At 36.3% G+C, this 13,858-nt stretch overlaps 1 protein-coding gene across 4 annotated transcripts in view; it reads left to right on the top strand.

Annotated features, from left to right (window-relative positions):
• Positions 1–13,858, top strand: part of LOC106462168 (leucine-rich repeat protein soc-2 homolog) — a 55,539-nt gene that overhangs the window by 13,530 nt on the left and 28,151 nt on the right. Inside the window, exon 1 of one of the 4 annotated variants that reach the window (XM_022389347.1) lies at positions 11,929–12,577. The exons of the other annotated variants lie outside the window; for them this stretch is intronic. Within the exon in view, the coding sequence (XP_022245055.1) occupies positions 12,545–12,577 (33 nt within the window). The 5' untranslated portion in view covers positions 11,929–12,544. Of the gene's footprint in view, positions 1–11,928; positions 12,578–13,858 lie in introns of those variants that run through there. 4 annotated transcript variants of the gene reach the window in all.

Genomic DNA, 13,858 nt, shown 5'->3' with positions numbered 1-13,858 from the left:
TGTTCACAAGTAACTTATGAAGAAATCTAAACATTCGTCCTCTTCATTAAATTTCAGTACTGTTCAGTCAGGATCAAACTTAGCCTTATTATATTAAGCATAACAGTTCAACCATTGTTTGAAATTTTGGTGTTTCATAATATAAAATTTCTCAACTAATATGAAGCTTAAAATATTGTAAACATTGATGGGACACAACTTATGAAACAGTGCATTTAGATCTTTATAAGCAGATATCTAAGAAAAGTATATTTAATTAGCTGATTGATGACCAGGTTAGTTTTGTTTTGTTGTAAGTAAATATCTGATTATATAGATTTAGGACTAACCTAAACCTTGTGAGATATTGTTGGGATTATGGATGAAAATATTGGTCATGGTGAGAGTACTCAGCTGATGAAACAATGCAAGTAAAAATGTAAGAAAAGTATACTTAATTAGCTATACTCATTACAAGGTTGATTGTTAGTTTAACTCTAAATAGATACCTTGCTTGACTCAGAAGATTATATTACTAATAAACACCTATGGTCTTGTACACCTGTGAATTATATTTTAGTATTATATATGAGTAGTCCTAAAGATAGAACATTCTTTCTTAACCAATTTCTAACAATTACAAAAACCATGAAACAGTCAGAGCACAGGAAGATGATGCAGGAAGTCCAATGATCAGATGGATACTAAATTTGTTTAGAAATTGACATACTAGTGTTGCTGAAAATAAATCTTTATTATTACTGATGAGGTTTTTAGTATATATATGATTTTGTGTTAGAAATAATCAAAATAAAGATTATTTTCCCCCTACATACCGTAGATAGTGTTGTAGTAGATAAATCACGATTACAGAAACTCAATAATCTGACATTGCTTTTGGAAGGATGTTCTGCATTTACCTTTAGAATGTGTTTGGGTTTTAGATGGAAAGGTTATGAATTTTTAGTCATAGTTTTTTTTAATTAGGCACATATAAACCTCAAGTTACTTTAAAGTTTAAGAGAACGAAATACCTTAAAAAATGATCTGATTGCATAGTTGCTGTTCTGAACTAAAAGGTAATTTACTTAGTGATAAGCATTAGTGTGGTATGTATTTGATAAGAATAATGCAAAGTTATATCAAAGCATTTTTTAGATAAATTTGCATTAAGATAATGGTGTTTGACACGTACTTGAAACTGGTGACCTTGTATTTAAATTCTTATGAAATGTACTATTTACAACATGTTATAATATTTTGTTGATTCAAGTTGGCACACAAGATATCTTTTGTCAAAGAAATCTGTAACTGTTGTTTTTTGTTTGTTAACATTATGTTGACTTTAAAATGTGCATATTTTGTTGAAGATAACCACAGTTAGCATTTAGTTACAACAAAACATTCTTGAAATATTACTTGTATCATTTGTTTATTCTGAGTCATTTATTTACAAAATTCCAATAGTTTATATTCAAATAATTGTTTTTGTGTTCATGTGAAATTACAGTAGGTAAACTTTAAAACACCCATCAAGCTTCCAGTTTTAGAGCTCATGCTAAAAAAAATATTAATTTTTAGTAGATGGAACTAATTTACCTTTTTAGTTGTTTGTTTTATTTAAATAAATTGAAGCATTCTTTTCAACCTTAAAAGACCTGAAGTTAAGAAGCTGTCAGGTTTTCAATAATCGATTCATGAATAATAATTAACATTATAATTTTTTTTTAGACATTTTGAACAAAACATTGTAATACAGCAACATGAGAATAAAACCTACTCTCTTAAATCTATCAATCTAAAATGGTAGGTCACAAAACTCATTTTCCATTTTTCTGTTTTAATTTTTATGGCATTTAAAATATCATTAACAGTATATTTTCATCAGTTTTTGTTTTCTATGGTAGTTTTGAACTTTCTTTTGATATGACCTGAAAATTGAGGCTGTAATTTTCAAGGTTTAATGCACTTTGTTCATCTGTTAATGCTTATTAAATTACAACTTACAGTTAAGATGGTACTTCTGGTTTAGAAGCATGTTAATTTATACTGTTCTAAACATTTCATTGTATTGTCATTCTTACCTTATTCAGTAGGTTCTGTTTTTATCTATCAGTATTGTACCTTTAAGACATTAGCCAAAAGATATAACCAATTTGAGTTACACTAATGTCATATTGTTTTATCATGATCTGTTGTTTGGGTGGGGTTCTTTTTAATTATTTGGTGAAAATAATGTGACGTACATTCCATATAATGATAATAAATTAGTTTAGTTCTTCTATAGTATTTCTGAAGTATAGACTGTATTCAGTTTGATACAGTGGGATAACTCTCACATTGATCTGAATCACTAACTTTTCTGCATTGTCATTCATCACTCAATAACATCACTAACTGTATATTTGTATTTATTGTCATTCATCTGTCAATAACTTCGCTAACTGTCTATCTGTATTTATATCTAATGTACCATTGTATAGATGTTGGACAAAGCTTTCTCAGTTACTACATTATTATGAACTTTTTAGCTGTTTTCAGACTACTTTTGTAAACTTTCAAGATCTAACATCATCCTTGCAATTTACAACTCCCTCAAGTAAACACCATACTTATTGAAAATGTAACTATAACATTTGATAACAAGGAACCCACTTTTTAGAAAATAAAAGTTTTGAGATGGCTTGGATGATGAAAAACTTTATTATAAATGTATGACATTTCTACAAGATTTTGTCATCCTCAGGTACAGAACAAAGAGGTCACATGACCAGATATTGCTTCACAGTCTAATATAGGTATCTTGCTACTCATGAACCTCGGAAGGGCATTCTGCCTCCTGCACCCTTTTTACAACTAGTATACCATGTTTGTATTGTTTTGAGTACTTCTCCTGTAGCTTATGAATCTTCACCTTCTTTATTGGGAGAAAGTAGTTCATCTGATTACCTGGTCCTTCCACCTTTGCTAGACATTGCTGGACTTGGAAGGTGATTTGCAGATCAGGTGAGGGAGAGTGTTGCCATGCCTTGTCCTCCTTGTTTATTTGATCAGCATGCTTTGGCTTTCCATCACTTGGAGAAGCCTTATTTGGACTCTCAGAGTTTAAACCCTCTGATTCCTATTTGGGGCTCTAGACAAGATGCCACTGTTCATCTTAATCAATCTCAGTTTTCCAGAATTCTTATGTTACTTACAACAGTTTTGCATTTTTTTATCATCATTGCAACTATTGTCTGTGGACTATCACAAATCCCCTGCTCACTGAGGATCTTAGTCATTTATTGACTTTCATTTTGGTTATGCTATTGGCTTCTGCTCTCTCCTTCATATCTTAGTGGGTTTGTTGGTGAGATTATTTGGAGAGATATGTCTTACTGGAGGGAGTTCACCTTTCTACATCAGCCATTAGAGATATCAGAAAAGCTCCTTTTCTCAAACAGTCTATTTTTTGCAGGAATTTCAGACTCCATGGAATCTTTAGTAGACGTGGCCCATCTACATTCTTCAATTTATATACTGGCTTCTCAATTGCCCCACAGTTCTTCTACAGGACAGTTTATTACATCTCCTATTTGAGTTTTCAGACCTCCTGCTTCAGCATCACGATCCATTGGAACACAAATGGGATTTTGCTCTTACCAGCAAAGATCCTTCTCCAGGATGGACCACAGATTTTGGTGTTGTTGACTACCTTACTGGGTCAGGTCCTGAGGGGTCTCATCTCAGTGGGTAATTCAAGTTCTCAGGATTGGATTGGTCATTCAGTTCATGTCTCCTCCTCCTCTGTTTCATATCAGTTGGCTTTCTCATCTCAGTTGCTTCCTTCAGTCTTCTTGGTTTACAATGGAATTATTTCTTTCCTTTCAATAGATCTTTTCTCCTGGACTATGGATGACAAAATTCGACATTGCAGATACCCACCTTCATATCCTAATTGCTGAGTCTTCAAAGTATTATGCATGACAGCCATGTTTTTTAGTTTCACGCTATACCAATCGGCCTTGCATCTGCTCCATACATTGTTTTTTCTGGATAGTCAGAGTTTTTCACATCATCCTCATTCTCTCTGCATTCACATTCACCATGGCTTCTTCACACCCCTTCCTGCCATTTGGCAGAACTACACACTAAAACTCTGTCCTTCTATATGCTTTCAGGTCATAGAATAGGTGGTTTTTTCAAATACAGTTGTCTCCTTCTCCACCAGCCTGCACAATTCTATCTCTTTTGGGGGTGTTGGCATCCTTGAAATCACTCATTCCTTTAGATTGGGCCCTTCAACAGTTGTTACAGGACCATTGGGACATCTGAACAGATGTGCCGGATTGTCCAGTGAGATTGCCAGATTCCAGTTTGTTGGATCTAAGCTGGTGGATGAACAGGGATAACACAAGAGTAGGTGTCCCTCTACCACCTCCATGGCCAAAAATGCATCTGTTCGCAGATGCTTCACTTTAGGGCTGGGATGCCTGAATAGAAAATATGGAATTGAAGGGACTTTAGACAGTAGAGGAAGCTTCTCTCTACATCAGTCTCTTAGAACTTTTAGCAGTTCAATGAGCTATGACTCGATCTCGAATTGTTGCAAGAGAAGTTGGTCATGCTTTTTTTGGGCAATTGCACTGTTGTTCTGTACATTTCAAAGCAAGGAGTCACTCTCTCCAGATCTCTTTGGTTTTAAACAGTGGATCTTCTCCTTTGGGCACACAAACACTAGATTGTTCTCCCTGCTTGTCATGTCTCAGGGTTAATAAATCTAGTGGCCAACCAGTTATCTTGTTCCAACAGAGCTCTCTTCTTATGGAATGGATGCTTCATCTTCAAGTTTTGTATTGGATCTGCTCTTGTCTAGGGACACCATAGAGATTGATGCTTTCATCACACACTGGAATGCTCAGTTCCCATTCTTTTGGTCTCCAGTACCTCACTATCTGGCTTTGGGAGTATATGCTCTCAACCAGGATTGGATGAGTCTTCATCTTTATGCATTCCCTCCAATTTATCTGCTCTCCAAGGTTCTGTCACTAATTCACTCCATGTCCTGTTGAGCTCCTCTTGTGGCACTATATTGGCTGGTCAGCTCTGGTTTCCACTCCTCCATTATTTTCAGGAGTGGTCATTTCTTTTAAGTTGGTTGGACATTTTTCATCCAGCAGTCAGCATTTTTTTTACTTCAAGCCTGGCTTTTATGTGGTCCATTGCATGACATCAGGGATTGACATCTCAAGTGGCATCATTATTAACACATTTCATTCAACATTCTTTTTTGGAAGAAGTTTATCAAATGAAATGGTTTACTTATCGTCAATGGTCTCTCAGACATGGGTTTAACCCTTTGCATTCCACTGTGCCACATGTCTCAATTTCTGACATTGTTGTTTGACAAAGGTTTAGCACCTTCATCTGTTGCCTTGTCAGCTACTTTTCATTTTTCTAAGAGAAGAAAAGTTTATGGTTTTATCATTACATTTGAAATAATCACCCTTTCCAGGTTCCTAATTGGGATATCATGCCCACCTTTTGAACCTTTGAGGTCATGTTCACTACACCATCTTTCACTTAAACATAATTTCTTCTGTTATTCGCCAGCAGGCATCAACATTCAGATCTGTTTGCACTTCATGTTCCCCATTCCAACTACATTCCATTGTAACCAGACAGGTCCTTTCTACCTAAAACTACAGCAGCTAGGGAAGGAGATGAAGTTTATCTCTTCTATTCATCTTCTCTCCATCTCTCATTTGGATCTGGATCATCTTTTATGTCCTGTTTGGGCTCTCCAATGTTATGTGGCATGCACCAAAGCATTTCGAGGCTTATTTTACCAGTTATTTATCTGTTGGGATCCTTCCCTATTATGCGAGTTATCTCCTGTCACTTTGACAAGTTGGATTCATCAGTTGATTCCTATAGCTTATGCTGGTCTTTTATTAGAAGAGCAGAGACTTCTTTGGGTTGCATCTCTTTAAGTTTGACATATATTGATGCCCCTGGCAGTTCAGCTGTGTCGCCTGCTGGAGAAAATTGTACAGGCTGGTATATGGACCACACCTAACACCTTTATATTACACAGTTTACATGACTTAGCAGTTTCCTCCTTGGATGGGTTTCAGCTACCCCCATGGCTATTCTACACACCAAGGCTCAATTGTGACAGAAGTATTATTTTTCTTTTGTGCTATTTTAGGGACCTTCTCATCATTCTCATTTGGATTCCACTCAGTTTAAGTGTTGCCTGGCCATGTATACTTTTATAAATGTACACTAGCTACCAGTAGACTAAAAACTAAATTCCTGGTAGCAACGAGCTCTGTGGAGATGGGGTGCTCTATAATACTGTCTTGGCATTTTCTGGATGGTAAACAGTTGTTCTGTATCAAGCATAATATACAGTACTGGACTGCCACTCATGGACTTTAAGTAAAGCATAAAGGGACTTTGCCCATCCCTGCTAACCCCTGGATTGAACAAATTGGGGTTCCTTTTCAAAATTTGGAACATCTTACACCTATTGCACTGTTTCCAGAGCATCATTCCTCAGGACTCCCCAGTGTGAGTTACCCCTCTCTCTTCAAGTGCAACAAGGGAGTCCTCACCACTCTCAGTTTCCAGTTGCTATAGTGGTGGACAGAGATGTATTCCTTCTGAGTAATGTTTGTACTCTTTATTCCACTCAAGGAGAAGAGGGTGAAGCTGGATTCCCTCTCACCCAAAACCCTGGATGGTTTTCCCATATGTCTAATGGGGAGCTGGACTAGCCTACTTGGGAACCTCCTCATTATTTTGTTTCAGAGAAGGCACTTTGCTATCCAGTTATGCGAGTATGGCTCTTCTTTTTAGTCATTCTGTTCCCTTCCATGATCATGGAAGAGGGTCCTTGATTCCTTGTAATTCTGCACATGGAGCATCACATCTGTGAGGCATTGGTTGAATTTCATTTGTTCCACATTCTCCTTGCAATGCTGGAGGCAAGAATTGGCTCTGCATTTTTGAGTGTGGCTTGTTGCATTCCATGCTTCTTCAGGTTGGGGGAAAGACTTGTCCAGTTGGGTGTTGCTTCCCTTCCCTTCATAATTCCAGTGGACTCACATGTGACATTCTGTAACTTTTAGGTTGGGTGCCTGGGCCTGTACTTCTGAGTTTGGTTTGTTGCATTTTGTGCTTCTTCAGGTTGGAGTGATGGTTTGTCCACTTAGGTGTTGCTTGCCTTCTTTTTGTAATTCCAGTGGCTTAACATGCAACATCCTATAACTTTTGAGGTTAGGTTTCCTTCATATCATATTCCTATCATACAGTTATATCATATTGCAGCTCCCATGCCATAGCTATACACGTTGTATTTTACCTTGGGCCCACAGCCCTATAGTTCCAATAACAATACATTGAACCTCGTCTGTGTGTTGGGGCCTGAACAGATCTTTAGCTGGTTGGCTTTTACCAACCACACTTAGATTTCACTTTATCTAGGTTAAGAGCATACAAGTTCCAGAAGTGCGGACCCCTAGTAGTGTGCTTTATTATATCGCAATTTTGCACACCTGTTTTTCTACGCACATGCTTTCTGTGTGGATCTTGTCAATATGGGATTCTAGCTAAAAGGGGAGAAGAGGTGTGTTTTGGAAGCTTACATTTTCCTATACTGAAAATGTATTTCTGATAATACTTGCCTCCTTTCACACAGCCTGCCTTTTCTCCCCTCGATAGCCAGTGTTTGGGTCTGATAATCTTGCTAGTCTCAAAATGTGAATAAGAAAAAATAATGGGGAGCTTATAAATGGACCGGGTATAGAGGACACATTAACATAGGTGGAGAGAGTCACACGATTAAAATCACTAGGGGCAATATAATGGGGTTTAAAACTGTAGCAAGGAAGGTAAAATTCATACCAATGCTTAGTCAGATAAAGAAGATAACCTTTTGCCACGATAAAGCTGAAGTGTGAGATGAGGTAAGTATTAACAGAACTACATTTTCAGTATATTAAAATGTAAATTTCCTACTGCTACTATGTGGCAGAGGATTAGGCACATCAACGGCAACTCTCTCAAGTGTTGTAGTTGCCCATGCTATCTCTTTCATTGACCTTTTAGCTCACAGCATAGTTTACATGTTTTACACCATTTCTCTACAAATTCTTGGCACCCAACCCAATAGAAGTGTTCTTATACTAACTCTAGTGTCTTCTTAACATCTAAGTGTAAAGCCATCGGAAGGTTATGGAGATGATGTGGGTCTTCAGAATGTAGAAACCATGGAAGTACCAACTTTAGTCATTGTTTCTCTCCACTGCTTTATTCCTATTTTGACTTAACAATCCCCTTTTTTAAGCATAATGAATTCCACTGTACTCATGTACATCTTTGTCTTTGGGCTGCATGGAGCAACCATTTGCTATGAGGTGTTTTTTGTACTATCCTTTATCCACTGAATATGTGGTTTCAAACTGGTAGCTTTTGCTTGAATATATTTCTGTTGAGTGTTGGATCATATTAGTTCATCACTTATGGGTGTCACATTTTGAATTAACTACACTCTTTAGGTTTGTCATCTTTACCATTTTCTGCTTCCCTCTTTTCACAGTGATCATATTCTTCATTAAAACAGAGTCTTCGGGAGAATGCATCAATATTTCAATGGTTCCATCCAGGATGATGTATGATGTTAAAGTTGTACTCATGGAGTTTTACAAGCCATCTTGCTATTTGGCCTTTTGGATTGGAAAAATTCACCAGCTACTTCAATACTGCCTGACCTATTCAAAGTGTAAACTTTTGTTCATATATGTAATGATAGAAATAATTTAGGGGTCAAGCAACACTTAGTAACTCTTTCTGACTTGTACCATACCTCCTTTTCATGGTATTCATTGCCTTGTTATAGTAGGCAGTTGCATGCTCTTTACATTGTTTACTTGTGATAACACTGAAAAATCATTAGTATATATATTTTAAATACAAAAAACAACATTGGCTACTGAATGAGTAGTTTTTGTATTCAGTTGGAAGTTTAGAAAGAATAGATTTAAACAGTAACACTATAATGGAATGTATGATGAAATATGAGGCATATGCATGTTTATTAGCATTGTTAAGAGAAAAAAGGCTTACATATAAGTATAAACACTGCATCTTGAAAATAATAATGAAATAATTTTATATACATTTCTAAAATTAGAGGATCTTTAAGAGTTAGATATGTTAATACAAGAGTAGTGTTTAATTCTTTCTTTCTTTAGTTTGTCAAATGCTTGTTCATAATCATTAGTCCAACGAAACTTTTAAGGTTTTTCATGTAACTTGTCTATAGGATGAGCTATATCAAATCTTACAATACAGCTATGGTAAGAGGGAAATTCAAGACATTCTCTTACCTCAAGTAAATTCCTTGGTATTGACCAATTCTGAACGTATTCAACTTTATATTGAGACAGTAAATACTCCCTACCTGCTGTCTGTATGTCCCAGGAAACTCATCTACAGCTAGAGAAATCCACACTTTTTGGAATTCATCTTAAGGTTCTCTTCCCCTACTTCAGGACTTTCCTTAGCTCTATCATCAGCATTATCAAAAGTCTTCACGTGCATGATTATGCCATGTAAGTAGATAGAAGAGCATGATATTGCAAAGTAATTCATAGAAAGTACACTCAATTAGTCATTGAAATGTGACAGATGTGTTACATAATCCAAATGGTAATTGAAAAATTACCATATCCATATCTCGAAGTAAAGTTTGTCTTCTCTCCACTTGCTTCAGCAACTTGCACTTGTCAGTGTCCACTCGTAAAATCGAATGTTGAAGTCCTTTGCAGTGGTTGGATATCTTTTTTGTGACTTCTTTCATCTTTTGATAATCCATGCAGAACCTTGTGGATCCATCCTTTTTCACAAGTACAATCAGTGATGCCCAAGGACTAGTACTCAATTTTATCACTACTTGTTCACTCGTGGCTGATAGCTCTTTGAAAGCCTCAGCCTGTTTTGCAAGTAAAAGTCGTCTGGCTAACTAATTTATTTAGGCTGCATCTTCACTATCAATCTTTTGAGTTATTTTATTTTTTGGCCTAAGTTGTGAGGTCCACTGGAGAAGGTACCTCGATATTCCTGAGGGGAGGTAAGATGTGAGAATTTGCTATCAAAGGTGACTACTTCTCATGTTCTCTGATGTGGAAAGCTTCACGTATTCTTAGTCCCACTGACCTGAATCACTCACTAAATTCCGTGCACTTTCATTCACTAACTGCCTACTCGTATTTTTATCTAATGTACTCTTGTGTAGATATTAGATGGATTTTTTCGATTGTTACATCATTCTGAACTTTATGGGCTATATTTATAAACTTTCCAGATCGAGCGTCATCATCACGATTAGCAGCTCCTTCTAGCAAGCAGTTAAATTATAACTTTGAAAATATCATTTAAATACTACAATAAATGTGAATTATCTACCAAATTTATTAAAAGGTATACATATGTAAGCAGTTCTTTACAGGAGATTTTATTACTTACTGTTCGAAATAGTATTGCAGGAGAAAAAGAAAGTTTTGGAAAATTGTATGGCTAAAGTTGTTTTCTTACATTTTCCATTCATACATGTATCCTGATCTTGGTTATGTACGTAAGTAAAAAAAAAAAAAGTTATCAGAAATCAACTTTATTGACTTTCATTTTAATCCGTATTCTGTAGCTCAAGACTGAATGCATCTTTTTTCGATATGTTTTGTTGATGGGTGCCGCTCTAAAAAAATCTAAAATATTAAACAGTACTCAAGGTATGGAAATAGAATGACCGACATACTTTGAATCTAACATATTATAGAATCTGACGAGGAACAGCGGCATACAACACATATCAAAAACAAACTAAGACCATTTAGACACATTTTATTTAACTAGTAAGATTTTTTTTCATTTTATAAATTGGTAAATTCATTGCATTATTTATTGATGTATTACCTAAATTAAAGATATTGCAATAATATTATTATGTAAAGTCATTTGAAAATATAAGGAAGAGACGGTAAACATTCCTACCACAAGGCAACACTATCCCTGCTATTGCAGTGTGTAATAACTAGAGCCAAGATCAAAATACACGCTTTACACGACGCATTTTAAATTACGTGCAAAGACTGAACGAAAGTACCCAAGTTTTTCAGTACAAGATATCAATAGAATTAGACTTGTATATTAGCAGGATGAAATTTTGCAGTTCGTGTTTTAACTTATGACAGCTGCCAAGTTGATCATTGGTTCTTATGAATGCGTGCAGGAAGTATGCGTTTCATTAGATACTTCAAAAAATAAATGCCTTATTGCGCAGGGGCCACAACAGGTGTTCTGCGTGGAACTTAAAACTACCGATTTGTCAATAATTTAAACAACGTACAGATAGCTTAAGCCGAAATATGTTGTTGTAATAACAATATCTCTTTATTCGCCTTATCACTAAAACGCAGTCTCCTTTGTTTCATCAGTAAGTAGACAGTTTTAACGATAAGAATTGGCCTAATTATCAATAAGGATAGTGGAGTTATTCTTGTATGAATTTTTATTTCCGTGTTAAACAAATCTCGTGATTTTGGGTCATTTTAGATCGTGATTAAAAGTGATTTTAAATGTAATTTTCAAACTGACCTCCCTTTTCATGTTATTAGTATAGTTTTTTTCTCTCTCTATGCCATTATACATTGAAATATAAAAAACAAATCTGTGGAATATAAAGTTTTAAAATATTTTTTGATCGGATTTTGTTGGAGGTGAAATTAAGCAAGGAAGGGCATTTCCTTTCGTTATTGTTAAAAATATGGAGGTCCTCTCAGAGTTATTGTCACTTAGCTCCATACAGGACACCGGAAAGCCCAGGGATTTCTAAAGAATTACGGATGTGTGTGGTTTGTTTTGGTGAATTTCTGGGACGAAGAAGATAATACGTTGTAGCCTTCCAAGTCATGCTGTCTTAAAACGGTTGTGTTACAAAGACATCTCTCCATTTCCATCGATGTGACTTGAATTATGTATGAATATTTAACACACCAGTAGGGAAACATTTACGAAAGTAGAACTGAGTTAGTGGGACTTCGTGTTATTTGTGCGTGTTTGCTGGGTGTGTTACGAGAACTTACTAACCAAAGGTGACAGCTAGCTGTATTAGTTTAAGAGAGTTTTATCTCAAATCAAACGGTAAAAGAGAGGAGACGTGAAAATTGTCGAAAGCAGTGATCAGAGGTGCGCGGATACTAAAAGCGCGTAAAATTTGTATCTGGAATTAACTGTAGATGCTTTATTGTCGCCGTTTGTTTTTCAATTAAGTGTTAATTCTGAGGAGTGACTGACCTTGAATATCTATTAGACGCGTAGTTATCCACGAAGTCAACTCCCTGTTTTTGAAGATGACCACATCAAACACCATTTGGAATGAGTGCGTATCAAAGATGTAATTGGTTACTGCGAGACATGAGCTACATTTGTAATTGTGTAAGACGGTTAAATTTGAGAGAGTGACATCTAACGAAGCATATGTAAAAAACTTAACAGGATTACGAAGAATTTCTCAGCTACCATGGTCTCAATGGGCTCCATAAAACGGATTTTGGTAGGTATCTTTTATACGTTACAAAAATATTGGTATTTGATTAAAATATCAATTACTTAGATATTGCAAGATATTTCCTAATTCTCTTCGCTGTTGCAAGAAACGTTTCATTTGCTGCCCATCATACAGTGTTTCAGTTGAACATACAGCAGAAGGGGTCCCCCGGTGGGACAGCTGTAAGTTTATAGACTTACAGTGCTATAATCCGGGGTTCGATTCACTGCACTGGGTCACAGCAGATAGCCAATGTGGCCTTGCTCTAAAACGAACAAACAGCGGAAGGTTGGAGGCATTATTATTTCATGAGATTGACTGTTATTTCTATTCAGTGTCTAACTAACTGCATTGCTGTGTACTGACACCTGCCGGCATAACTTTCAGCAAGGATCATCACATGATTCTAGTTTTGTTGTGATAGTTGTGGATGACTGACATGTGCTTGTTAGTTAGTATGTGTATGCATTTTAAACATCATACTGGTCAGAGGATAGGTTGGATGATGTTGATTAAGTTCTAAGATTAAAATATATTGCATTTTAGGTGATCTACCACTGCAGCCTATACATCTCCACAGAATGTCAGTACATAGCAGTAGACAAACTATCATTGCAGCCTAGACATCTCCACAGAATGTCAGTACATAGCAGTAGACAAACTATCATTGCAGCCTAGACATCTCCACAGAATGTCAGTACATAGCAGTAGACGAACTATCATTGCAGCCTAGACATCTCTACAGAATGTCAGTACATAGCAGTAGATGGTCTATCATTGCAGCCTAGACATCTCCGCAGAATGTCAGTACATAGCAGTAGACGAACTATCATTGCAGCCTAGACATCTCTACAGAATGTCAGTACATAGCAGTAGATGATCTATCATTGCAGCCTAGACATCTGCACAGAATGTCAGTACATAGCAGTAGACGAACTATCATTGCAGCCTAGTCATCTCTACAGAATGTCAGTACATAGCAGTAGATGATCTATCATTGCAGCCTAGACATCTGCACAGAATGTTAGTACATTGCAGTAGATAGTCTATCATTGCAGCCTAGACATCTCCACAGAATGTCAGTACATATTAGTAGACAATCTACCATTGCAGCCTAGACATCTCTACAGAATGTCAGTACATAGCAGTAGACGATCTACCATTGCAGCCTAGACATCTCCACAGAATGTCAGTACATAGCAGTAGATGATCTATCATTGCAGCCTAGACATCTCCACAGAATGTCAGTACATATTAATAGACGATCTACCATTGCAGCCTAGACAT

The sequence above is a fragment of the Limulus polyphemus genome, unplaced genomic scaffold (assembly GCF_000517525.1).
Source record: "Limulus polyphemus unplaced genomic scaffold, Limulus_polyphemus-2.1.2 Scaffold1108, whole genome shotgun sequence".
Classification (NCBI taxonomy): domain Eukaryota; kingdom Metazoa; phylum Arthropoda; class Merostomata; order Xiphosura; family Limulidae; genus Limulus; species Limulus polyphemus.
The sequence above is the reverse complement of the archived record's forward strand: the minus strand, read 5'-3'. Positions and strand labels throughout refer to the sequence as shown.